We start from the raw sequence: 27,669 nt of genomic DNA on the forward strand, positions 1-27,669 counted from the left end.
AGAAATTGTGGGATTATGCACAGATGGCCAAGATTTCTAGCAATCTGAAATATGAAAGTCGTGAAGTTTTTGAAAGAAATTGGAAGCTGGCCTTAGCATACCTGATGGGAGAATCTAAGAAATAAAACAAGAGAAATTTATTGATCTAGAAGTACAGAGGGTTATATAAAACTATGCATAAACTCTACGTAGATCAGTGTCAGGAGCCAAGAGGGTGGGTTGCACAGTGGGTGGGCTGAGGGGTAATTGTATGTGGGTGGCAGGTTGGATATAGATGTGTATGTGTATATGTTTGTAATGTGTATTGTGAGTGCATTACAATATTTTTTTTTTAAAAAGGAAAGAAAGGGAGGGAAGGAGAAAGGAAGTCGAGAAAGGGAGGAAATAAGGGAGGGAGGCCTGGAGATAGAGGCCCAGTGAAAATTTGAACAGGGGAGGCAATTGGCCCCTGGGCGAGAGTTTAGACATGCCTGCAATAGACTGTGTCAGTTAGAAGTGAGATCTTTGTCGCAATTCCCCCTCATGAAGAAATCAAACTTCCCTCTTTCATAGAATCATAGAATCATAGGGTTAGAAGAGACCCCATGGGTCATCCTGTCCAACCCCATACTGCCAAGAAGCAGGAATGTTGCATTCAAAGCTCCCCTGACAGATGGCCATCCAGCATCTGTTTAAAAGCTTCCAAAGAAGGAGCCTTCACCACACTCCGAGGCAGAGAATTCCACTGCTGAACACCTCTCACAGTTAGGAAGTTCTTCCTAATGTTCAGATGGAATCTCCTCTTTGATGCTAAACAAGTAAGGTGAACCATCTAGGACCTTAAGATCATCCAGCAAGGTCCTGCTCTTGATCTCGGTGATTTGAATGCAATATTCCTGCTTCTTTGCAGGGGGTTGGACTGGATGGCCCATGAGGTCTGTTCCAACTCTTTGATTCTATGATTCTATGATCCCGCCTTCATCACAAGTACGGTTGGCGGGAAGGAGAGACAGGGACTTCTCAGTGGTAGCCCCTTGGCTAGGGAACGCCCTCCTAGGAAGATCAGATTGGCTCTCTGCCTCTTAACATTTCAGAGACAAGTTAAAATGTGGTTGTTTGAGCAAGCCAGGTCCCCAGCTGAAGCCCATTGAGTCCTCCTTCCTAACGTAAATGCAGTGTTACTGATATAGGAAATAGAATGACTTGATGATGGAATTGGACAATACTTTTATAATAAGGAGATGCTAATAATGTTGTTTTTATTGCTTTTGTTGTGTTTTATATTGTTTTAATGTTTTAACCTGTAATATGATATTATGTGTACTGATTTGTTGTAAATCACCTTGAGTCACCATGTGGCTGAGAAAGGCAGTATACAAATACAGTAAATAAATAAATAAATAATGTTTTGGTCATAACATTCAGGCAAACAAAATTCAATTGCCCCTGAAGCTGTTGCCCTGTTTCCTTGTCGCTGAAAAGTGGCTGCTGGTTCTCACCACTTGTTCATGATGTTGCCTTTTGCTACCAGGCGGCAGCTGTCAAGGAAAATGTGGGTCTTCATGGTGACAAAAGGGAGCCTGAGGTGGTCTGTGTCCTGCTGCAATGCAAATTTTGCAATTTATAGCCCTACTTTGTTGAGCTGCTGTACACAGAAGGCTCTGGTCATACAGCTGTAAATGCCAAGTCCCCAGCAGCAGGCTTCGGTTGGCTTTCAGGAGTGCTAGAATAGCACAAGGGTTTTTCAAATGTTGCCTCCCTGTGGGATTAATTGTCAAACGCTGCAAAAGTAGGCTAGATGTCAGAAGTAGCTTGTTTCAGTTTTCTGCACACTTCAGCTGGAAGTTGCCACAACATATGAGGCGGTATTTCAGAAAACTAGGAAAAAAAATCTGAATGCTAACATGGGCTGAAAGTGAGCAGTGGCTGTCCATTGAGGCTGTCATTTGATGACATAAAGGGACACAGAGCTTGTAAATTTACTTTTTTTTACAAACAGTAAGTGACAATGATCATTCCAAGGCTCCCTCAAAAGTCTGTTGTCACTAAATGGCTGACATTTTATACATCCTGTTCCTTAAAATACAAGTCCTTAACTACACAACAAATGCAACAAAACCTTTTTAGTAAATTTTAAAGATGTCTAACAGGCCATTGGGAAGAGTGCTACAGCCTTCAATCAGGATCTTGGATGTGAGCATTTGAGACCAGCTCTGATATGCATGGGACTCTTCCAACAGAAATTGGGTCCTCCTGTTGTGTTCCAGCAATTCCAAATGAAGAGAACAAAGTAGAAACATGAGATGCGGCAACAGCAATGCGCTCCTACTCCTCCACAACTGCTTCTCAAGGTAAACCAATGATACATCACAGAAAAGCAAATAGTAAATTTAAAAGGAGATATTCTGTATTAAGATACAGTCATAGAGGAATTGTAGAGTTGGAAGGGTTGCAGGAATAAGAATAGTAATAATAATAATAATAATAATAATAATAATAATAATAATAATAATAATGGACTGGGCTGTGGCACAGCTAGTTTGTTGCCATCTACATTAAATCACTACTGACTGAGAGGTTATGAATTTGAAGCCAGCCCAGATCAGAGTAAGCTCCCGAACCATTAATAGTCTAGCTTGCTGTCAAACCTATGCAGCTCAAAAAACAATTGCATCTGTCAAGTAGGAAATGTAGGTACCGCTTTATGTGGGAAGGCTAATTTAACTAATTTATGAAGCGTCAAAACCTTCCAGCAGCGTGCAGAAGAATGAGGAAGGACCTGGTGTCAAAAGTGAACGGTGAAGCAGCAGCTCCCTCTGTGGCCAGAATCGAGCATACCCTCATGAAGCTGGAAAAGCTGGAATGTTAAATGTCTCTGTGTCTATGTTATATGTCTAAATGGCATTAAATGTTTGCCATGTATATGTGCATTGTAATCCGCTCTGAATCCTCAGGGTGAAAAGGGCAGAATATAAATACTGTAAATGAATAATAATAATAATAATAATAATATCTTCATTGGAAAAAGAATGAATGAATTACAACCTATGCTTATGTTTCTGGTAACGAACATCATTGAGTTTTTACCTAAATATTGAATGTGATAACTATAGGTGCATATACACTATAGAATTAATGCAGTTTGACACCACTGTAATTTTTGTGAGTCAATGCTACCCAGGATTCTATATTAGGTGCACAGGGATAACATTAATGTGACCCCATAATTTGCAGGAAACTGTGCTCAAAGTTAGGTTGTTTCTTGCAATATTGATGTGTTGTTCTGAGCGACAGCCTTCAATCTAGATTTCCATCTGGGAGTACTATCCCTTTTACAAGCCAAGGTGCCAGCGATAAAGGGAGTTCAGTGCCATCAGTGGCGTCTGAGTCTGCACACAAGCAAACAGTCTATCATAGCCTTGTTCCCAGCAGTGGTAATCCAATTTCTGTTATTTTTCATTGTTAAGAAATATATATTTATGAAAAAGGTGACAGAAAGAGAGAGAGAAAGAAAGAGGGAGAGCTGCCATGTATCACTATGACAAAGAGGTTTAATAATGGGTATTGCTCCCCCTTTTTTATTTTGGCAATTATGTCAGTTTTATAGCAACCTTAAGGAAACATGACAGGGAAGCTAAAATCTGATTACACCTAAATCCTGGCCCATTATGTGATTATTATGAGCCACAGCACAGTAGGAGTTACATTGTTATGATAGGAGGGATTTCCAATGTAATTAGATCAGATTGGCAGCACTACGGAAATCAGGGTGGAACATTACAATGGCTTTCCTGTAAATGCCAATAGCCTTGGCTTCCAGTCAGCACACACCTAATAGGTGTAAATTTCCAATTTCCACTGAAAAGACTTTGCCATGTTTCCCCTTTGTTCCCATTGAAGCAACAAGATCCCAAAGGCTCTTAACTGTCTTTTCGAGAAAAGTAGAATCTAGGACTCATAAATTTAGAAGAGAACAAATGCCCCAATTTGAGCTAAGCTGCCAGTTTTGTCTACTTGCTACTGGCTTTCTAGATTCAAGTTTTGCTTGTGCCAAGTGATATTGAAATAAAAACTGGACATTTCTGGTTCTGTGTGTAGCCTTTGTGGATGTAAGGGACAGAAAGAATATTTGTAGATGTATTGTTGAAGGCTTTCATGGACGGAATCACTGGGTTGTTGTAGGTTTTTTCGGGCTATATGTCCATGTTCTAGAGGCATTCTCTCCTGACATTTCGCCTGCATCTACGGCAAGCATCCTCAGAGGTAGTGAGGTCTGACTTTGCATATTGTCTGTCACAGAGAGGGCAACCATTGCTGGAAAGAGAATTTTTGGAGGTGCTCCTGAGCTTTTCTCAGACTATTTCGTGAGTGGCTGGAGAGGAGCTTGCAGTTTTATCTGTGCTTTATTTTTAAAGGATGTTATTTGGATGGGGGTTTATTTCATTTCTATATTTAGGCATTGGACCCAATGGTGGATTTGGATGTTCATCATTCTGTCATGACTGTGAGCCCCTTTTAAGATAGTGCATACATGTTTTAATTAATTGGCTTTCCCTGTCATGAAACAGGATGATGTATTCATCAGCCTCCCAACAGCATTAAAACACCAGTGCACCAGAAGCAGAGACAAAAGAAATTACACAAAAGTCAGAAAGCTGTTGTGACATCTTGGGTAGCTTGTCGGGCTGTCATTGGGGAAACTGAGGTGAAAAACCTCAGTTTGGCACCAGCCACCTGCTCTCAGCCTTTCTTGCATTGCAGGGCTGGATGAAAGCAGACAGGTTTTAAGGAAGGGTGAAATAAAAATGGGATACCAGCTTTAGAGAGTCTAACTAGGGAAAAAAGATAATAGAAGCTACACTTTATCAACATTTGGAGGGTTCCTTATTGACATAACTTTTGGTAACTTAGTTTGGATGGGGGATAAAAAGATTTAAATTATGAATCAGGCACAAAGCTTTTTGAGTTATAATCAAACCCACAATACAGTCTATTGTTTAAATAAAGGTGGCAACCATCTTCTACTCCTTAGAAGTAAGATGGGGCAAAATGTTATCACTGCCATGAAGAATGGACAATGTCCATTGTCAACACATGATGATATTAGATTGCTAGTCACTGACTGAAATTCCCAATTCTGGAAGTTTTCAAAGGATATCACATACAAATTTCTTTTTTTACTATCATAATCTGCTGTGAGTTGGTTCAACATGGGTAAATGCCTAATAGAGGGATTTGGTCAATGGTTGGGACAGGAGTGTTAATCATGAACACATATCCCTACACATGTTGTTAGCCTTCAGCTCCTAGTGTTCTTCACCAATGATGGCTGGAGTTTATGGGGATTACAGTCCAACAACATCTGGGGAACCCATAGTTTCCACCCCTAGTATGGGGAAATTAAATGAATCTTAAATGAATCTTATAAAACCATGTGAGGACAGTGGAGTTTACAGCCACCCTGGGTTATGGTTCTTGATACCATTGCATTTCTGATTAGTGAGTTTAGTTCTCTTTCATAGAATCACAGAATCACAGAGTTGGAAGAGACCTTGTGGGCCATCCAGTCCAACCCCTTGCCAAGACTTATGACCCTGACCTACCTCAAGAGCTGTTCTGAACTGCCCAGCTGCCATTGCATACTTCTTCTGCCTATAGCAAGTGCTGGCATCCTTTAAAGCTACTTGAAGCCATTTGTCCATCTGTGGTGGAACAATGCTCATGTCAGAAGATCTCTGGGAATTCATACTTGAAGCCACTGGATATTTTGGCTCTTCATTAGTGGGCAGCTGGGACTGCAGAAACTCATAGGTGACGTCCTCCTCATCCACGTAGACCAATTTTATTTCTACCTCCATGAGACTCTTTAAGGGGATATGGGGCAGAAGTACTGGAAGGGGCTGGAAATCAGTCTCTGACAGACGTGGTTCTTTCCGTAGAATCAGCTTTTCATCACTTTCTGACTTTCTTTTAAGGCTCAGTCTATCTGAATCATGGCTTTGCTTTTCCTTGATGCTGTTCTTCTCGGTTTTTAGTTTCTCCATTATAATTTCTGTGGTTTCTCCCCCTGAGGGGCTTTTACCCTTTTGCAAAGCTTCCAAAATATCATTCTGCTGGTATGTTTTTCCTCTCACTTCCTCAACAAGGTACTCCTTTTGGCATATTTCATTCGTGATGTTCTCAAAATGTGGATTGCTTGCTGTGTCCATGAGTCACCAAACAAAGGCCCCCAAAAGAAGCTAGATGCAGAATCCTGAGGAGGAGATGGAAGAGAAAGGTGGGAAAGTTTACAAATAGATGGTGCAAAGGAAATGCTTTATTCAATTTGCAGACAGCTGCTGACTTCAAATGATGCCACTCAGCTATACTTAGCAAAGAGAAAAATGATTTTTCTTTTTCTTTTTTGCCTTTAAAGAATTCAGAGTTATGACCCCTTTCTGTATATAGGAAAATTAGTGTTTGCAAAGCTTAGAAAGGAAAAAAGATGCCCACACTTCTCTATTTTTTAGTCACAATCTACTGACACCTGAGGATCACAGGGTGCATTTTCCTTACTTGAATTCATTTTATAAATAAAGGACTTATCTGAGTCAAAGGACTTAAAATAGGCAGAAGTGGGAAATGATGAACTAGCTCCTCATCCTCTTCTGGGTTGTAGGGTATAATATACATTTAAAATTTGATCAGTGGGAAGTGGGGCTCACTTGGGTCCCAGAAATGTAATTGGGGAGGCACATAGCCCATTTTATTCACCACTTGGTATAGACTCAGGTAGAGCTTGAGAAACTACATGGGTTCTCAGAATCCACCAGCCATTATGGACAATGGCCAAGCCACTATTACCTCAATTCTGTTACTACTAGTAAGGGACAGGAGCAAAGGATTTCTTCAATTGGAAAAAGGAAACCTTGGTTCACAGTGTTTTTGCTGGAAGCAATAGACAGGAACCTCCCAGTGTGGTTGGGCTCAGATGGAAGGAAGAAGAGGTATTTCCTGTTTTCTGATCTTAAGAAAACACGTGTGGAACTTCACTTGCGTTTCGATGGAATCTAAGCATGTCCTTAATTAGTCTGTTGAAATTAATAGGACTCTATAAATATTACTTCACACTGACTGGGTCATATCCATAAGCTTATTTTAAAAAATATTTGGGGAAAGAAATTAGTATACAACTAAACTGAATAAATGCCACATGGTTGGATCATAATGGACCAGAACATAAGTGGATTTCTGGACAAACACTTGTTCCTGTGTTGACTGTCTTTTCCAGTATTTGAAGCTAGGAAAGATGAAACACTGCAGAAATGATCAAGAAACTGGAAGGACCATCTTTACAAATGAACAAAATACACCTTATTGCAACAACAGTGGGCAAAACAAAATTGTGTTAATGACTAGCTTGTAGGTTTCAGGAGTGTAGTCATAAATTTTCACATATAGCTGTATGTTTAATACACTGTGAAAATTAGAACTGGAAGCATTACTTTTCGGGACTATTAAAAGAGATAATTTAAAAAGTGGGTCTGCATTAGTGTAAAAAGGCATAAAGGAACCCAACAGTACCTTTGAGATTAACTGGTTTATTCTAGCATGTGTTTTCATGGAAGTGAGCTGATATACATAAATACTCATATTAGAATAAACTAGTTAGTCTGAAAAGTACCAATGGGTTCAATTATCTGTTTTTGAGGGATAACATATATGTTAACCAAGTGATTTGAGAAATTGTCATAAAAATCCCATCCACCCCAAGCTCTTATTTACAACAAAGTCCATTGGGATCAACAGACAGGTGTAGAACAGTGAGCTAGCAAAAGGTAGCATAATTGATGCTATGTGTCTCTAAAGAAAAATAGATGCAATATTTCCCCTAATAGCCTAAGGTGTCTAACCCAAAAATTTAGTGGAATTTATCTTTCCTGTATGAAAGAGAAACACTTATCTTAAACTCAAAGGTCCGACAGTCTCCATTTCCAACAGGAGAAGATATTTCATATAGAGGGAGTGTTATGTGGTTTCTGGGCTGTATGTCTGTGTTCTAGCAGCATTTTCTCCTGACATTTTGCCTGCATCTGTGACTGGCATCTTCAAAGGATCTGAAGGTAGTAAAGCCAATTCTATTAACCAAGTGTGAAGGGTGCAATTAGCAAGCCTGATTTGCAAGTGTTGGAGTGGGATCCATCCATTAGCATGTTACTAACTGAAAAGATTGTCTAGTCAATAGTGAGGGCATCTGCCTGGATGCCCTCACTTGGTTCCCTTGCAGTGTTTATTGCCTAGAGGTATCCTTTGTCTGGGTGGTGTTCAGTGGCTCTTAATTGTTTACTGCCTGGTGTTGCAGCCCAGATGTCTGCCTGATCCCTTTTTCATCCAAACAACATGCAAATTATTATTAATAATAATTTTATTAAGAAAGGGGTATCTAATGCAAAAATAGTTTCAAAATAGTGTTCAAAATAAGCAGACTTAGCTTTCACTAAAGTACCAGCAAAATTCAGTATGCAAAAGCTATTTCAAAGTTACATCCAGGATCTAGATTTCCAGGAGCTTAGCAAAAGCAATGATCAACTCTGAATATGAATTCCAAACATCACCGGAGGCAAAAGCAACAAATTGTAATCCAAGGTTTGTTGCACTTAAACTAGAATTGTATCCAAAAGCTTGAAAACATGAACATGACCATAATCCAAAGGCTTGATACTTGAATTTGACTATAATCCCATAGGCTTGGAACAAGATTTATAATCCAAATAGTAGGCATGGAACTTAAACAGAAAAACAAGACAAAGCCCCAAGAACATAACTCCTAACTCGGAGCTCCCAAGACAAGCAAATTGTCATATAAAAATCCACTGTTGATCTCCCCAGCAAACATTGGTTCCAATTCCATAAGAATACTCTCTCTTACCCATAGCATCACTCTTTTTCACACCTGGGTTCCCTTTGTTTATCTTTCAACTTCAGAGAACAATGAATTTGTCTCCTCTTTGCACTATCCCTTCTGATCTGTAAGTGCTGGGTTATCGGTAACCCTCCTGTTTCCCCCATATTCCTTTCAGTGTCAATCCTTGGACAATTCTCATGAGAATCACTGCCTGTTTCCCTGACAACAGATCTACCCAAAGCATTCCCATCACCTCAAAAAACACTTTTGCTTTCCATCATAGAAACACCAGGCTCTGAAAGAAAATCCCCATCCTCATCCGCAGAGGCTTCACAGGCCTCAACACCTGGGACCTTCTTGTGTCATTAGTTACTGTCTTGATTTTGGTGTTTCGGAATACTGGTAACCAGATTTGTTCATTTTCATGGTTTTTCTTTTTTGTTGAACTTGCCTATGTGCTTGTGGATTTCAATGGCTTCTCTGTGTAGTCTGACAAAGTGGTTGTCGTGTGGTCCAGAATTTCTGTATTTTCAAATAATATTCTGTTCTCAGCTTGGTTTACCATGTGCTCTGCTATTGTTGATTTTTTCTGGTTGATGTAGTCTGCAGTGCCTTTCATGTTCTTTGATTTGTGTATAGGTGCTGCTTTTTGGTGAAATGTCAGGAGAAAATGCTGCTAGAACATGGTTGTACAGTCTGGAAACCGCACAACATTTCAGTGACTCTGGCTGTGAAAGCCTTTGACAATGTGTCTTTCATATAGATGAAGTATCTTTACAAGCATCTATTGGTTTCTCCAGTTGTTGTTGCTTTTTGGCATCAAGTCAGCTCTGACCCTATTGCGGTGGTCCAATGAATGAAAGACCTCCATAGCTCTGCTAAGGGATTACTAACTCAGAGCTGTGATTTCCTTGATGGAATCAACCATTCAATAAGTCTTTAATGTGGTCGTCCTCTTTTACTACTGTCTTCCATTTTAGTGAAGATTATTGTATTTTCTAGGAAGTCATTTCATCTCATGATATGTTCGAAGTGCAATAAACTCTGTTTAGTTATTTTATTCCCTAGTGAGAGAGTGGGGTGGATTTGCTCTTTGGCACCTTAATTTGTCTTTTTGATATCAACAGAACTCTCTTCTAGTACCACATTTCAAATATTCTGATCTTATTCCAGTCATCTCTCTTCATTGTCTGACTTTCAAAACCATACATAACAATTGGAAATACACAGAATGAATATTTTGATTATGGTATTTAATGAAATATATTTACACTTGAGGATGTGATCTGGTTCATTCATAACTTCCCTTCCGAGCATTAGTCTTCTGTTTTATCTCCATTTTAATTAATGACTCACCCAAGGTATAGATGATATTTTGATATTTTCATATTTTTTCTATAGTTGGTAAATTTCTAGTGAAACTAGATTTTATTGAAATTTGATACATGGTGTTGTGACTGTTGGTTCCCATGTCAGGGAAGCTGTAAACTTCAGGTTTTCATACAGGTTTCATGGGAGCTGCTCAAGCTGGGTAATGTATTTGGGGAGAAATTTCATCATCTTGAATAGTTCCTTTGGCATTCAGGCTAAAAACCCAGAATGAATTCACCATCCAATAACATGGAAGCACCCTGAATCCATTGATTTAATGGCATTGACATACCTATGTTCAAGAAGAAGAAGAATCTCTGCTCTTGTGCATGTAGTTTAGAATGCCAATTGGAACATCTCTAACAGCTGTTCTGTGGAATCAGTTTGCTTAGACAAACCAGTCCCTCGACAGCTTTAAGGAACAACTGTTCACAAATCATCATCTTTGTCAGATAAACATCTTTTCCTGATCACTTTTCTTAAGCAGCCTATTATTCGTTTTTTTTGGGAAGGTTTGCTGTAAAATTACATTCCCTCCAAGCTATGTGCCATTGAAAGCATAATTGAGTTATAAACAGTCAAGGAAGGGAATCTTCCGTTTCATCTAAAAGGTTCATAATCAACATAACCCATCAAGAACGAAAAGGAGAGATGGCTACCAAATGTTATTTGCAGAGAACAATTTCTTCCAGAATGACTTTGTGTTCCCCAAAGTGCCTTTCCTTGGCTGATGTGAACAGGCATCTTTGTGTTCCTTAGAATTAACTCTTTTCTTTTGGCTTTGAACAATGATGGGTTGGAAACATGAACAGCAAGGTGAGCAGACGTCTCCAAATGGAAAAAAATAATGGCTGAAAACATCACCGATTTTAAATGGGGTTTGGAAAATTGTACTTTTGTACTCTCGCTTTTTAAAACAATCTAATTCTAGATCTCTGACTGTTAGGGTGAAGGGAAGCAATTTTCTAAGGGGATGGAAGGGAAGGAGTCTTTGGCACATTGGCCCTGTGTTTTTCTGTCTGTTTTATTCAATCACAAGGGTGATTATGCTTTCCATTCATTCTCTTATCGCTAAAGACCAGGTCATATTAAAAGAACACCTGCAGCTAAGTCACCCTGACACTTCTGATGGCCCTGTTGTAAAACTGGGCTATCAAGAGTGACCCAGTCACAGTCTTTGTAATGTGACCTTTAAATTTTCTTTCAAATATTTCTCTTCCTTGGAAAAAAAGATGTGACATTATAGTCTTCAACCTGAATTGAGTCATGCGGCAGAATGAGGTGGTGTGAACTCAAGCTGCTCAGATGGCAATTGTGTTGTTGTTATGTACTTTCCAGTAACTCTGAGTTATTGTAGGACTTCCTTGGTTGGAATGTTAGACCACAGGATCTTTAAGTTTGAATCCCTGTGTGCCCCCCCCCCCCAAAACAGGTCAGGTCCCTTGGTCAGGTCCCCCTTTCTCAGCCTTAGAAGAAAGCAATGGAAAATCTCTTCTGAATAAATTTTTATCAATGAACACCAATGATAGGGTCATGATAAATTGGAGTCAATTTGAAAGCACATAAAAATAAGTACTTTAGTGCCACATTTGGAGAAGTATACCAGGATGAAAGGATAATTGCATCCTGACCTGCTGATAATTTTGGGAAGTGTGAATCGAGTGAGTTTGTTTTTATATGATTATTATTATATTTATTTTTACATCACTTTCCCCCCAAGATGGGATACAATGCAACTAACAATTAAAAAGTGATAGTTAAAAACTTACGAGAAGTTTAAAAAGGTTGAATTAATTCCATTATTTAAACAATGGAGTGCCCAATGGCACAATAGGTTAAACCCTTGTGACGGCAGACTGAAGACCTAGCAGGTCAGAGGTTCGAAGCTGGGGAGAGGAAGTACAGATGAGCTCCCTCTGTCAGCTCCAGCTCCCCATGTGGGGACATGAGAGAAGCCACAAGGATGGTAAAACATCAAAACCATCCTGGTGTCCCCTAGGCAATGTCCTTGCAGACAGCCAATTCACTCACAACAGAAATGACTTGCAGTTTCTCAAGTCAGTCCTGACACAAAAAATTTAAACAATTCAATAGAAATATAATTATATGAAAAAAAAAAACCCTTAAAATTCACTAGTCCATTTTAGTTTTAAAAGCCTGTCTGAACAAAATGGTTTTAGCCTGCCAGTGTAAGGACAACAAGGAGGGGACCTCTCTGCACCTCTTGGTAAGGGAGTTCCAGAGTTAAGAGGCAGCCACCAAGAAGGTCCTCTTTCACGTCCTGACTTGAAATGATGGTGGAATTTTGAAAAAGATTTCAGAGCCCAGACTGGCTCATATAAATGCTTGTTGTTGTTGTTTGTATCCCACCTTTATCACTGTGCTTGAGAACAAAGCAGTTTAGGAGTGAAGTGTCTTCTTTGCAGCCTTTGAACTCAAAATTGACCCGAGTGAAGGCTGGTGGTGGTAGTAAATCTAATTCAAAGCAGACATACTGTCTCACTATCTAAAATATTAAATGCTTCTATTTATTGCTCTTAGCACATTCCATGTGCCAATTTCAAGTTTCATTACCAGATGCGACTCTACCCTTAGATTCTCTCATAAGAGTAAACCTACTCCAAAGATATCAGTGCATCTGCACTGTATATTCAATGAAGTTGGACACCAGTTTAACTGCCCTGGCTCAATCCTATGGAACCACAACACCTGAGTTTTACAAGGTCTTTAGCCTTCTCTGCCAGAGTGCTGGTGCTTCACCAAACAACAACTTCCATGACCCCATAGTTTTGAGCCATTGCAGTTAAATGGGTATCAAACTGTATTAATTCTATAGTCTAGATGCAGCCCTAGGAAGAGGGGAAATGAAGCCAAGGACAGATTGCAGAACTAAGAAAAAGTTACTTTTTGGACTGCAATTCCAGTGGCCAGGGAAATTCAATCCAAACTTAGAATCTTTTCTGACCTCTGCAGCATATAATTTCCGCAGGAACCACTAAAGTCAATTCCAGTGATCAAAGGTTTATCCTTTGTTGAGGGGAAAGAGACAGACAGGCTGCATGTCACAGTCTGTAATCCCCCTACACTTCAGCCAACAGTATTAAGCAGTTTTCTGACAGTTTAGATGCACAGAATGCCAGGGCACTGTGCACAATGCAATTTATCTGGAAACTTCCGCTCAGGTGATCCTTAAAGGTAGCATTGGAATTCTTCTGCTTGGCTTCGGCTGACTAATAGGAATCTAAGTGATAACTGGTAGAAGGGCACTGGAGCATTCATGCATGTGGAATCACCAGATGCACACCCACACCCTGAAATTTCCCAGTGGCAGGAAACAGAAGGGCTAAAGTCCTGAAACTTTCAAACATGCATCCACATACTGCTAATAGGGAGCACTCGTGAAAGAAAATATTTTGGGTGTCTTACCACATGCAACGGCAACTGTTGGTTTCAGTGTCAATAGAGACATACTCTGGATTTCAGTCTGAACTTTAAATGAACCTCCAAAAGTGCTGAATACTACCCCCTTAACACATTTGGCACACTGAATGTATCTTTTAAAGTATGCACTAAAAGCCCAAGTAGCTTCACCATTCTATTGAGATAGAAGTTTTACACCAATGATTGTAAAGAATTTCTTTTCCCTAATCCAGTTCCAAACATTATGTCATATTATATTGTGACCAAGATAGAGTCCATTCTGGATGGAAGCTAACTGATTAACCTTTAAGTCATTGTTCTTCTATCTACTGTACTTTTTGTGACCCTTTGTGCATCCCAGGATAACACCACAAAACCCTGGAGCTGCCCATTTTCCAGTCCAGAAGATGCAAAAACAAAGGGTCAAAACTAGCAGTTTATTTATTTATTTATTTACCTTACTTATATACCGCTGTTCTCAGCCCGAAGGCGACTCACAGCAGTTCACAACAAATATGAACAGCAAAAATTCAGTGCTACAGTATAGAAACAGTTAACAACCTAACACATTACACAATTAATAAACAGTTACTACAATACCCATTCACTGTTGTCTCATCATCAAAAACATGTTCCAGATTCGTCATCCATTGTTCCATTCCAGTGTTCATTAACCAATCATTGCACTAATTATTCAAACGCCTGCTCAAACAGCCAGGTCTTCACCTTTTTGCGGAATACCATGAGAGATGGTGCTAGTCTAATGTCCGTAGGAAGGGCGTTCCACAGCCGAGGAGCCACCACCGAGAAGGCCCTATCTCTCGTCCCCGCCAGCCGAGCTTGAGAAGCAGGCGGGATCGAGAGCAGGGTCTCCCCGGAAGATCTCAAAGTCCTGGTGGGTTCATAGGCAGAGATGCGGTTGGATAGGTAGCTTGGGCTGGAACCGTTTAGGGCTTTAAAGGCCAATGCCAGCACTTTGAATTCAGCCCGGTAGCAGATCGGTAGCCAGTGGAGTTGGCGCAACAGGGGGGTTGTATGCTCCCTGCACTCCGCTCCTCTTAAAATCATGGCTGCTGAGCGTTGGACAAGTTGGAGCTTCCGAGCTGTCTTCAAAGGCAACCCCACGTAGAGAGCGTTGCAGTAGTCTAAACGGGATGTAACCAGAGCGTGGACTACCGTGGCCAAGTCAGACTTCCCAAGGTACGGGCACAGCTGGCGCACAAGTTTATTTATTTATTTATTTATTTATTTATGGCATTTATATGCCGCCCTTCTCACCCCGAAGGGGACTCAGAGCAGCTTACAATATATATTTTCATACAATATATTATTAACATAGAACAATATCAGTATTATATATTACTATATTGCACTATAGCATTATATTGTAATATTATTAGTAATATTACATGTAATGTAATTATTAATTATAATATTGTCTTTGTCTGTTTTACATGGTGCTTTTCTGCCATCCCTGTCCACCTCTTATCAATCAGAAACACTTTAAACTAAGTTGACCAGCTCTGGATTCAGACTGGGTTGATCCAATTTGCTTCCGATCAAATCCAAATGCGAACCATTTGCTCTGGAGTTCAGAGTTTGTCCAAAACAGTTGCATTGCCCCACACCATTCATTAGTACAGGCTGGAGTGGCACAAAAGAGTTGGCGGTGTTAGAAGAGAAACCTGCTTGCTTATGTATAACATGCTCATTTCTTTTGTCCTGTCACCGTAAGAAGTCAAACTGGGTTAGCCTTTTAAAAAACCACTACAGTACATCAATAATCCAGTACACAGGGATGAGAACAGGGCAGTCTACTTCATATGGTGTCCAAGGCATGACAAGGGTCACTAGCTTGCACAGTTCAATTTGAAGAGGATAAGACTTGTCAATGGTATTATTATCTATTATACTAAATGGAATCTCTGCATTTGGAGGCAATGCACCTTTGAACATGATATGCTAAAGATGAAAACCAGAGGAAAGTCTTCAACATCTTGTCCATTTCTTTGGAATAGCAATGCTGGAAAGGAGATGACGGATTAAATGGACCTTTTGGTCTGATCCAACAGAGCTGAGCTTCTGAGTTTGGAAACACCATAGGCAACAAGGTTTCTACCTCATCACCTTCAGCTTTATGAAAAGAAATCATTTGTCTGCAGCCTCGGATGTACGCTTACATATTCTTCCTCCTTAGCCCTACCTCTCTTTTCATCTCCTGCAGACAGCTGGAAGGACGCCAGCGTTGTCACAGACTAATGCTTCTGCTTGAGCCCATGATTTTGTAACCTTTAAGTGAGCATGCAGTAATGTTTCATTTTATGACCTTCCCGAGAAAATTCCACAAGGCTTAAAGGGTGCAAGATGTTGCCATTGGAATTTCAATTGGTGGCAATGTGACTCAAACACTGACGTCAGGAGCTTTGGTATGGCATCTCGACTACTCTCCAATTGGCTACAATTTTTCTCCATGGAGAGGATCTCCTAAGAGATAATCTTAGAATTATTTTAAGTTGTCGATGAATATTTCTGCATTGGTTTTGTGAAACAGCGTGAGGCTGCACAATATAGATATGATAGTGACATGAAATGATAAGAATTTTATGTATAGTAACACGCATGATTTCTTATTGCTGCTCACAACTCAGAATTTTAAGTTGATCCATCCGTTTTTGAGCCATTTAATATATGACCTGAGATTCTACACAATCTACATTTTGTAATTTTAGGAATCTGTAGCTGTACAGTGTGAAGAGGTGTTAGAATGCTCCAATGTGCATCAGACACTTCTGATAAATGTTAGGCATATCTGTTGTGCTCTGGTATTCCCTAATAGTATCTGGATGTGCATTGGGGAGAGCCCCAATGTGCATAGTATCAATTGAGCATAGATCACGTGGATCAGTCAATCTACCTTTGTGAAACTGATCCCACTACTTTCTAATATCACTGCAGTCCCTAGGTCAGTGGTTCTCAACCTTCCTAATGCTGCAATCCCTTAATACAGTTCCTCATGTTGTGGTGACCCCCAGCCATAACGTTATTTTCATTGCAACTTCATAACTGTAATTTTGGTACTATTATGAATTGTAATGTAAATATCTGATATGCAGGACATATTTTCATTCACTGGACCAAATTTAGCACAAATACCTGATACGCCCAAATTTGAATACTGGTGGGGATTTTATCATTTGGGAGTTGTAATTGGTGGGATTTAACCTACAATCAAAGAGTAATCTGAACTCCACCAATGACGGAATTGAACCAAACTTGGCACACAGAACTCCTATGATCAACAGAAAATACTGTAAGGGTTTGGTGGGCATTGACCTTTAGTTTTGGAGTTGTAATTCACCTACATCCAGAGTGCACTGTGGACTCAAACAATGGCGGATCTGGAACAAACTTGGCTTACAGACCCAACATGACCAACTGTGAATACTGGTAGGATTTGAGGAGGATTGACTCATGATTTTGGGAGATGTAGTTCACCCGTATCCTTATGCATTTTCTAATGGGTGCATTAATTAAAGGAAAGACTGACCTTTTTCCCAATAAATAACATAACAAATTACCTAAGCTGTTTCTGCTCCTCCTCCTCCTCCTGATGCTGCTGGGCCACTCTCAGCCCCACATCATGTGGGTGCTTTTCCCCCTGCCTTGAAGGGACTCACTGGCATGAACCTCCCTCCTGCCTCACATGCTCTTTCTTGCATGCGCACCACACCTGCCATGCACCCGCCCTGCTTGAAGTCTCAGAAATAGACCTGAAAGGCCAACAGAAGTCAACCAATCACAGCAGGCGGAGGGCTTTTGGTGGGAGGATTCGCTGTATGTTTCCAAAAAGGAAGAGAAGGACAGGCAGAGAGATCTTCAGACTTCTCTGCCAAAGGGGTTCCTAAGACCATCAAAAGATGTCTTTTCTGATGGTCTTTGGCAACCTCTCTAAAAACCCCTAGCAACTCCCCCAGGGGTCCCGATCCCCAGGTTGAGAAATGCTGCCCTAGGTGAATGTAGATGTTATGCAACTACTCAATTCCATTTTTGTAAATGTAAGACCATTTATAAAAATGCAAGTCCCAAGTAAAATGCCAGCCAATGTTAATTAATCTTCAGATTCTCCAAATATCTAAAGTTAAGTCAAATGATTCATCCTTATGTATTTCTCATTCCCAATTCAATAAAATGTAAATGAGCCCTGAAAAGTTTCTATAATATTTATATAATTCTATGAAAGCCAAAAGATGTGTTCTTTTCTTTCTCCCCTACACTACAGAAAAACAGATGAATGTTTGCTCAGAAAAAAACAACATACATCTTCATTCCTTAGACCAAGGATGCTCTGTTCTTCTAATTCTAGATGAGATTACTGGAAAGGATTTTATAATGTGATTGGTTTGTTTCCCGTAAACAGGATGATAATAAGTGGCAATATTTTAAAATTTGCTGGCATGTGAGTTCAAAATTTGACCAGGAGGAAAAAAGTTACACTTCCCCCACTCTCATGCATTATTTCTTCAAATATAAAAAGCAGACCAGCAAGCCATGGCCTAGATAATTCAATATGTTGCACCTTATTAAATTAGCTGAGGGACAATAAGAGAAACTTATGGAGATAAAAATCAAAACTCTTGGCAGAGTGGGAAAAGGGAATGAAGTTTATCTTGTCAGACATGGGATTACAACCACTATTCTTACTCATACTGTTAATATGAGTAAATGTTGACAGTCTAGTCTAACAGCCCAATTTGGACTTGGTGCCAGAACAACAAAACTATCATGTGTTAGGCTTGCCATTTTCAGCTTTATTTGTTGGTAAACTGTGAATTAATATAACCTTGTTCACAGGATTATTGGGAAGCTTAAAGCCACATCTGACGTGGAAAATATGGTACATTTTGAATTTGAGGTATTAAAAGGAAAGCAGACATAGTTATTTATTTTATCAGGCATCCAATCTATTCTATTCCAGAAACTACCAGAGAAGTGGCATATACGTGCCTTTGGAAGATTGTACTGTCATGAAGAGAAAGAAAAATAGAATAAATAAAAACAAATAAAATATACAGCAGGTGGGGGGGGGGGGAGAGGGCAGGAATCATCTTACAGTACCTTGAATACACTAGTTTCATCTGACATTAGGTTTTATAAGTGATGAGTAACAAGTTCATATGAAGAAGGAGAGCCAATGCAATTCTGGGTTGCATCAAAAGTATAAAGTCCGGATTGAGGGAAGCCATAGTGACATTTTATTTTGCTTTAGTCAGACCTGATTTGCAATACTGTATTTAGTACTGGGAACCACTGTTCAAGAAGGACACTGTCGAGCTAGAACATATCCAGAGGACAAACAAAATGGCAAAAAGTCTAGAAATCAAAGCTTTATGAAGACTTGCTTATGGAGCTGGATGAAAAAGAAAACTGAGAGGTGATATGATAGCCATATTTGAGTATTTGAATAAAAATCACATGGAAGAGGAGGTCACCTTATTTTTTGCTGTCCCAGAGACTCAAAGAGGGGAAGAACCTCCTTGTCTGGAGATCTTTAAAAAAGATTAGATGGCTTTATGATTTCTAAGTATATAATACTAGCTTGCTTTCTGAGTCCATTATTTCAACATTCTGTTTTGTAACATGTGTCTTCTTAGCTTCCTTCCAGTCCTTAGCTTCCTTCTAGTTGGAGGCATGATTGGTGGAGACGAGATACAGGGCTTTCTCAGTGGTGGTCCATTGGTTGTGGAACTCCCTCCCTAGTGACATCAGATTGGCCCCTCTCTTCTACCCTTCAGGAGGAGAGTCAAAACCTGGCTCTAGGAGCAGGCTTTCGAAAAAATAGGGCAATGCAGTATTCTTAATGTGGAATTTTGTGCAATTGATCATGGCATGGCCTTAGACCAGTGGTTCTCAACCCGGGGTCCCCAGATGTTTTTGGCCTACAACTCCCAGAAATCCCGGCCAGTTTACCAGCTGTTAGGATTTCTGGGAGTTGAAGGCCAAATACATCTGGGGACCCACAGGTTGAGAACCACTGCCTTAGACCTTGAACTCTGGATGGTGTGTTTTAACTTTGAATGTATTTTAATTATGTTTATTATTTTATTATTTTATTTATTTATTTATTTATTTATTTATTTATTTATTTCGGGGTTCTTTTACCCCGCCCTTCTCACCCCGAAGGGGACTCAGGGCGGCTTACAAAAGCAAAGGCACAATTTGACGGCTGCATCACAGAACAATCAAAACACAAAATTACATCAATTCACAGTTAACAACAATTCATGCATTATACCAATAAAATCAATAAAACCAATACAAACCCAATTCCTCCTCCTACATGGTCAGCATTCGCTATCTCATAGTTCTAATTTTCAGTTCCAATATTATGTTATAATTTAAACCTAAACCATTTTAGCTGAATTTTGTATGTCTTGAGGCACTGTCTAAATGCCCATGTGTAAGCCGCTTTGAATCCCTCTCCGGGGTAGAGAAAGGCGGGGTATAAATAAGGTAAATAAATAAAATAAACCCATTATCTTCCATCATTGATACCAAGATTCTGGTGAAGACTATTGTATTACCTATAAACACCAGATTTTTCAGTGGGATTCTGATATTTTCTGACCATTGGGCACATGGAACAAAAAAAACCTAGGATAAAAATCAAATCAATAAATACAACCATGAATACACATAGTATCCTCAACCAGCAATGTTTACTTACTGTTTCAGAGCAGCTGTTTCGATATCAGTATAGCATTCCTGAGTGCCCCACACTTGTCTTGTCCCTTGAACCACAGTTAGAACAGTTGCCAGTTCAGAAGCAAGCAGAATCCGTGCAGTGGTTTGAAAGGAAACATTCCACAAACAACTGCCCACTTCTCTGGAACTCCAGTCTACAGAAGAGATAGCAGTAGAATACATGTTGGCTCATAAATGGGTAGAAATATCCAAGATCTCCTACCAAGTAATATATTGATTAGAACCAACAAAATATGTGTGAAATTGTATGCAAGCTCTTGAGATCTCCTGTGAGCAAGATGGCACAAAAAGCAAGGGGAGGGGGTTAATATGAGAGGAAAGAAAGAAATGTTCTGGTAATGAAACTATGGCTTAGGTTTCAGCACATGCTATGCAGGATTCATGTTATGCCTAGGATTCTTTTGCAAATATCTATTGCAGGGTTGGGCAATTATAGCAATATTGGGCAATATTAAACCTTTGGGACCCACCGGAGTTGCAAAAACAGCCAAAAACCAAAGAAATGAGAGAACATCAGAGAGACCTTCCCTACTTATAGAAGACCTTTCTTTTGCAGGCCTAATTTGCACCAACATTGGCGTAATTTCCAGTGCGAAGTAGAAGCACAGCTTTATAGTCTCTGGAGTCTAATTGATTCTGTTCTAACTTTCTAACTTTCACTTAGTTTTAAGTTGTTTTAACCTTTCTTAATGGTCTTTAACTTTCTTATTTTTGACATGTCTTTCAAACTTTGTACATTTTATTCGCTATGATTAGATTATTTCTATTGTTTTCAACTGTTTTAAATCAGTAAACGTGATTTGATTCTCTGCTGCCGTGAAATTCCCCCACATGTGCATATGTGCATACGAAGTGTTTAAAAATAACTGCATGGTCCTGGAGTCAATGTTATTTTTGGCCAGAAAAAAAGTGATCTAGGTAATCTGGAGATGCATGGACCACATAAACAAACTTGTGCCCTCCATCCAGACCTAGGGCTATCCATTGTCCATGCCAGATGAAATGGTTCATCGTGTCATCGTGCACACACACTCTGATTAGTACTTGATTTTGTCTGTAACCACTGGCTTTAAAAAAATGCAGGTGCATTGGCAAACAGAAAATAAAGACCAAGATAACAGTTTTCTATTCGAAATGATGAAGCCTGATGTTGGGTGGTGCATTAAATAAAAAGAAACACTGACACAAACTGGAGCCAAATTGGAAAGTTATGCCTAGCAGGTGGAAGGAAGGTAATCTTATGATGATAACTCTCATTTTCAGGTGGTTGATTCTTATCTTCTTTACACTGTAGAATCCAGCATGACACCTAACAAATCCACTTAAATCTGTGTCTTCCCTGCTACTACATTTTAGGGATAATCCTATAAGATTTTCATAACTTCAGTTTCAAGTCACCTTTCCTCCTCTCTACCTCTTCTCCTTCATTGCTACTTTTTTTGTAACATCTCACCTGTTGAGGATATCCGAAAAACAAGCAGTTTACTCATGATTTTGTATATATTTTGGTTGTGTTGTCATGTTTGTTTGCCTTCTTATAAAGCTGAGAGACTGTGGTTTGTTATGGTTCAGTGAGGATTTAAACCCTGCTCTCCTAGGGTGCATCTAGACTGTAGAGATTAATGCAGTTTGAGATAACTTTAACTGCCACAGCACAGTGCTATAGAATCCTGGGATATATAGTTTAAGAAGGCCTTTAGCATTCTTTGCCAAAGTATGGTGGTGCCTCAGTTTCCATAGATTGATAATCTTGAGCCATGGCAGTTTAAATGGTGCCACTGCACATTGATTCTACAGTGCACCAGCAGACCAACCATTAAACCACTATACAACACTCTCTCTTGTGTACATGTTTGTGTCTATATGCCTTCAAGAAGTCAGCATGGTATAATGGTGTGAATATTAGACTATGACTTTGGAGACCAGGGTTTGAATTGCTGCTTGTCCATGAACTCCACTCAATGACCTTGGGCAAGCCACACTTTGTCAAGTGCAGAGGATGGCAACATCATTTATTTATTTATCTCTGGTATTTCTATCCCGTTCCTTTTCAATCCCTGAAAGGGGACTCAGGACGACTTACACTTGGCAGCAATTCAATGCCACTACATATAACAGAGCAATATAATAACAATTAAAACAATAAATAAAACAGTACAAAAACAGTATTAATAGCCGTATCATCATTCCAGTAAATTCCATGTCCAATTCCATGTCCAAAGTGCTATCTATGACTGTTGTCCAAAAGCCTGGTCCCAGAACCACAACTTCAATTTTTTCCTAAATGACAGGAGGGATGGGGCTGATCTTACCTCAGTGGGAAGCGAGTTCCACAGGCAGGAACTCACCTGTGGAAAGCCCTGTTTCTCATCCTCCCCAGATGTATTTGTGATGCTGGCAGGAGCAAGAGCAGGGCCTCCCCGGATGATCTTAGACTGTGAGGTGGGACGTAGAGGGAGATGTGTTCAGAGTAGCAAGCTGAACCAATCTTGCCAAGAAAACCCAATTATAGGTGCATCGCAGGTTTGAAGTGACTTGGACACACACAAAAAAACAACAGCAATATCATCATATGCCTTCAAGTTGCCTGTTGACTTACTGTCCCTATGATATTTGCTTACTTTCTGTAAGTATTGTAGGTTTTTTTTAAAGGCTGAGCAGATTTTACCCTGTTTTGGCAAAGTTGAGGTCAATAGAGCTTTCTGGAAACTCCATAGTATCCAGCAGTGAAGTGAAGTGAAGTGAAGCTTTGGATCAGATTGGACAGTAGGTTCAAACTGGATTTGGATCAATGTATTGGCCAGATGGGACACTGGTACCATCCTCTTTTCCCTGGAAGAGGGAATGGATTGTGTCTGTCTCACCAACACCACTCCTAGTCAGCCACAGAGACCCATCTGATGACCAGCAGCTTGGATGGAGCTATATGTTCAACTGAGAGCAGTGGTGGCAATACAGAGAGTGAGGTAACAGTCCAGCATGGCTGACGTAGTTTTGGCTTGAATGAACCATCTGGATGCCAACACCATGTCACAGTACGTTTGGATGGGGGTATCAGTCCACAGCTGGACTAGAATTAGAGCAAACTCATTCTTATCACAATCTGCTTCATGGCCCTTCCATTACAATGCACTGAAAGCAAAAAAATAAAAATAAAAAATGTACCCCCCTTTAAGACTAACTGAGAAAAATAAATTGCTAGCATAAACTTTCATAGGTATAAATTTACTTCATCAGATGTATGGAGTCCCTAAAAGCTTTATGCAACAAACTTCTAGCTCTCTGTTTCAAAGGGCATACAAGATCTCTTTGCACACTGAACCTAGACTAACATGACGTTATTCTTGAAGTGTACTGGAAAATAGGGCAACCAAACTGATGGTGGGGACTGTCGATTTTCTGAATTGTTTACTTAACTTCTTCCCACTTCTTCCCTTCATTGTTTTTCCAACTTATTTGTGATTCATTTTGTTTTTGCTGACTGTGCTTTCATTCATACTTAAACCTTTTCTTTCCGTCTGTATCTTGAGTTAATAAAAAATCCCAATAGGACTGGGTGGGTATTTGGGCCTTAATCCAGGCAGGCTTGTTTCCCATTTTAAAACAAATTACTTTTAATGTTAACCCAACATTAATGTTTAAGAGAGGATATTGTTCATGTTCCAGAACCACATCTCATGAATATTTTAATACTTCTAAGCCTGAGCTCCACTGAGGTCAATTTGAAGATTCCATATTCATTTTTTTCCTTTGCCGATCTGATGCTCTTTTGCCAGCATGAGGGGTTATATAGTGCTTTTGCCTCTCTCAGACCAATCAAAAAGGCAATTGCTTTGCCACTGGAAAGTACCAGGAGTATATAATTCTTCAGAAGTGGAAAATTGAAAGGGTACTGCCAAGATGGGCGTAGGTTAGAGTGGCGCATGAGATCTTTCACTGAGCTAGTTCTCTGAGATAATAATCTTTAAGAAGCAGGCTTTTTCAAAACTTAACATTTATGAGAGTTTCTCCACAGGGAGGAATTGGCACTTCATCCTTGCTTGTTTCTTTCCCTCCCCTTTTGTTGCACATCTCTTTCAATGAAGCGTTTGAGCGGTGTCATCGCTAGGATATCAGAAGCAGTCTTGGTGTTCAAAGGTCTTATTCTACTATTAACAAAGGCTGAGGGACCATTAACAATAGAGAAAAATGACCTATGTGACATTTATGGACTTCCCAGAGACCTATACTTGGCCATTGTTGGAAGAGAATGGTGAACTTTTGGTTTCATCCAGCAAAGCTCTTCTGCCTATTTCCTGGGAACATTCTTATATTACACAAATGGTTGTAATCTGTAACCCCACAGATTTGTGCAGTGGTGTCACTAGGGCTGGTGTCACCAAGTGTGGTAATTCATAGTATCACCCCATAGACTGCTTCTGCCATACCAGACCATATTTCTTTTTCTACTAATGTTACTTGTAAATCATAATCCTCATATATGATTAAATGTGACTATATATTCCCATATTTCATTAAATTAGTGACTGGAAAAAACCAGCACCAATGAAAACAACAGCATATGCTTGTAGTGTAAGCAGATACAACTATCTGATTTGAAGTATCATTGTAATTGGAGAATAATGACAGGAGAGCATGTGTGTTAGAAAATTCAAAAAGCAAATTAGCATACTTTTAGCCTTATAGGTATATTGATACTGTATACAAATGCTGGACTTACGAAAATATTTTTGTGTTTTCATAAACTATTTTTTCCCATGTCAGGAGCGACTTGAGAAACTGCAAGTCACCTCTGGTGTGAGAGAATTGGCCATCTGCAAGGAAGTTGCCCAGGGGATGCCCAGATGTTTTACCATCCTTGTGGGAGGCTTTTCTCATGTCCCCACATGGGGAGCTGAAGCTGACAGAGGGAGCTCATCCATGCTCTCCCTGGATTTGAACCAGCAACCTTTAAGTCAGCAGCTCAAACTTCAGGTCAATAGTCCTGCCGGCACAAGGGGGCTCCATGAAAACTTGCACAAATATTGTATTGATGATCATTCTGGTGTCACCTGCTGTAATGGTGTCACCCGATGAAGTCTACATCCCCTTCCACAAACCCTTAGTTATGCCAGTGAATTCACACAAAAACAAATGCATGAAGTGGAAATTAGGAATAGATTTTGGGAGGTGGGTTGGAAGATGGCAAGGAAGAGCATTAAACGATGAAAGGTGGTCAGAGAATTTGCTGCATAGTCAGTGGCTCCCATGTCAGTAGAGTAAGGAATCTGCATTGGTTTTCTAATTTCTTCTGAACTTCAAAGAAACTATCCAAGGCATTGACTCTATTTCATAGTATCATGGAGCTGAAAGCACAATGGCCATCCAGTCCAACCCTCTGCCATGCAGGAACACACAATCGAAGCACCCCCAACAGATGGCCACACAGCCTCTGCTGAATGACAATCTATCAGGGTTCTTTGGAGAATAAGGCTCAATATATTGAATTACTCAATGAAAGTTTAGCCTGAAACTCAAGATGCATCCACATTTGACTCTCTCTCTCTTTATATATATATATATATCTATATCTATATATATAATAAAGAAGAGTGTTTGTATCGGACAGAGGAATTGTGGAGGACGGAGGGAGGGCGGTGTATGTGCCAGCGTTTTGATTGGCCAGCCTGAAAGTTCCAACATTCGGATTGGCTGCTGCAGTGGTGCTATTTGCATATGGTCTCTGATTGGCCAGCTTCAAGAGGAGCCCCTGGTGGAGAAGAGGGTTCATGGCAGAAACGGGGCATGACAGAAGGAAATTTGCATATGGTCTCTGATTGGCCAGCCTCAAATCCAACATTCCGAGATGAGAAAGAAAGGAAAGGAAAGGCCAGAGGGGGCTGGGTCAGAACACTCCCAATACAGACCGAAATAGGCACACAGAGCCCCCATGACCCACTCTACATCCTACTGCAGTTTGGAGGAGTATGAACCATGGATGATGGGACTTGCAGTACCACCACTCACATTCTGAGACCGCTGTTAACCTTATCCAATGACTGATCAGGACCAAACTTCGCACAGAGACCTCTCATGACCCACTTTACGTCCTGGTGTGGTTTGGCTGGGGATGGACCGTGGATTATGGGACTTGCAGTACCATTGCTCATTCTTCAGACCACTGCAACCCTCATCCAATTACCAATAAATACCAAACTTGGCACACTGAGTCTCCATGACGCACTCTACATCCAGGTGCAGTTTGAAGGAGGATGCACCATGGACGATGGGACTTGCAATACCTGCACTCCCTTCCTAAGACCATTATAACTGCAAACGATGATGGATCAGGACCACAATTTACACAGAGAGCCCACATAACTCACTCTACATCCTGGTGCGGTTTGGAAGAATTTGACAATGGATGATGGGACTTGCAGTCACTTCACTCACTTCCTGAGACCACTGAGACCCTCGCCAATGACTCATCAAGACGAGGATGATGGGACTTGCAGTCACTTCACTCACTTCCTGAGACCACTGAGACCCTCGCCAATGACTCATCAAGACGAAACTTGGCACATGGAGCTTCAATGACCCACTCTACATCCTGGAGCAGTTTGGAGGACGACAGACCATGGATGATGGGACTTCAAGTACCTCCACTACCCAAGACTGCTGCAAAACTCATCTAATGACCAATCAAGACCAAAGTTGGCATACAGAGCCCCCATGACCCACTCTACATCCTGCTGCAGTTTTGGAGAAGGGTGGACCATGGATGATGGAACTTCCAGTACCTTCACTCACATTCTGAGACCTCTGCAAACCTCATCCAATGACGGATCAACACCAAACTTGGCACATAGACCTCTCATGACCCACTTTACGTCCTGGTGTTGTTTGGAAAACTTTGGAGATGGATGATGGGACTTGCAGTACCTTTGCTCACTTCCTGAGACCACTGAGACCCTCGCCAATGACTAATCAAGACTAAACTTGGCACATGGAGCTCCAATGACCCACTTTACATCCTGCTGCAGTTTGGAGGAGGACAAACCATGGATGATGGGACTTCAAGTACCTCCACTCCCTTCCAAAGATTGCTGCAACCCTCTTCTAATGACCAATCAAGACCACACTTGGCACACAGAGCCCCCATGATCCACTCTACATCCTGCTGCAGTTTGAAAGGGGATGAACTTTGGATGATGGGACTTGCAGTACCTTCACTCACTTACTGACACCACTGCCACCCTCATCTAATGACTGAT

The 27,669-nt window shown here is 40.4% G+C and overlaps 1 protein-coding gene across 1 annotated transcript in view; it reads right to left on the reverse strand.

The window, feature by feature from the left end:
* SPATA16 (spermatogenesis associated 16) overlaps positions 1–6,223 on the reverse strand; it is a 177,538-nt gene extending 171,315 nt beyond the window's left edge. The window contains exon 1 of the mRNA XM_060766767.2: positions 5,583–6,223. Within this exon, the coding sequence (XP_060622750.2) occupies positions 5,583–6,188 (606 nt within the window). The 5' untranslated portion in view covers positions 6,189–6,223. The remainder of the gene's footprint in view (positions 1–5,582) is intronic.
* Between the last annotated feature and the right edge of the window lie 21,446 nt (positions 6,224–27,669).

Source organism: Anolis sagrei, chromosome 3 (assembly GCF_037176765.1).
Source record: "Anolis sagrei isolate rAnoSag1 chromosome 3, rAnoSag1.mat, whole genome shotgun sequence".
In the NCBI taxonomy this organism is placed as follows: Eukaryota; Metazoa; Chordata; class Lepidosauria; order Squamata; family Dactyloidae; genus Anolis; species Anolis sagrei.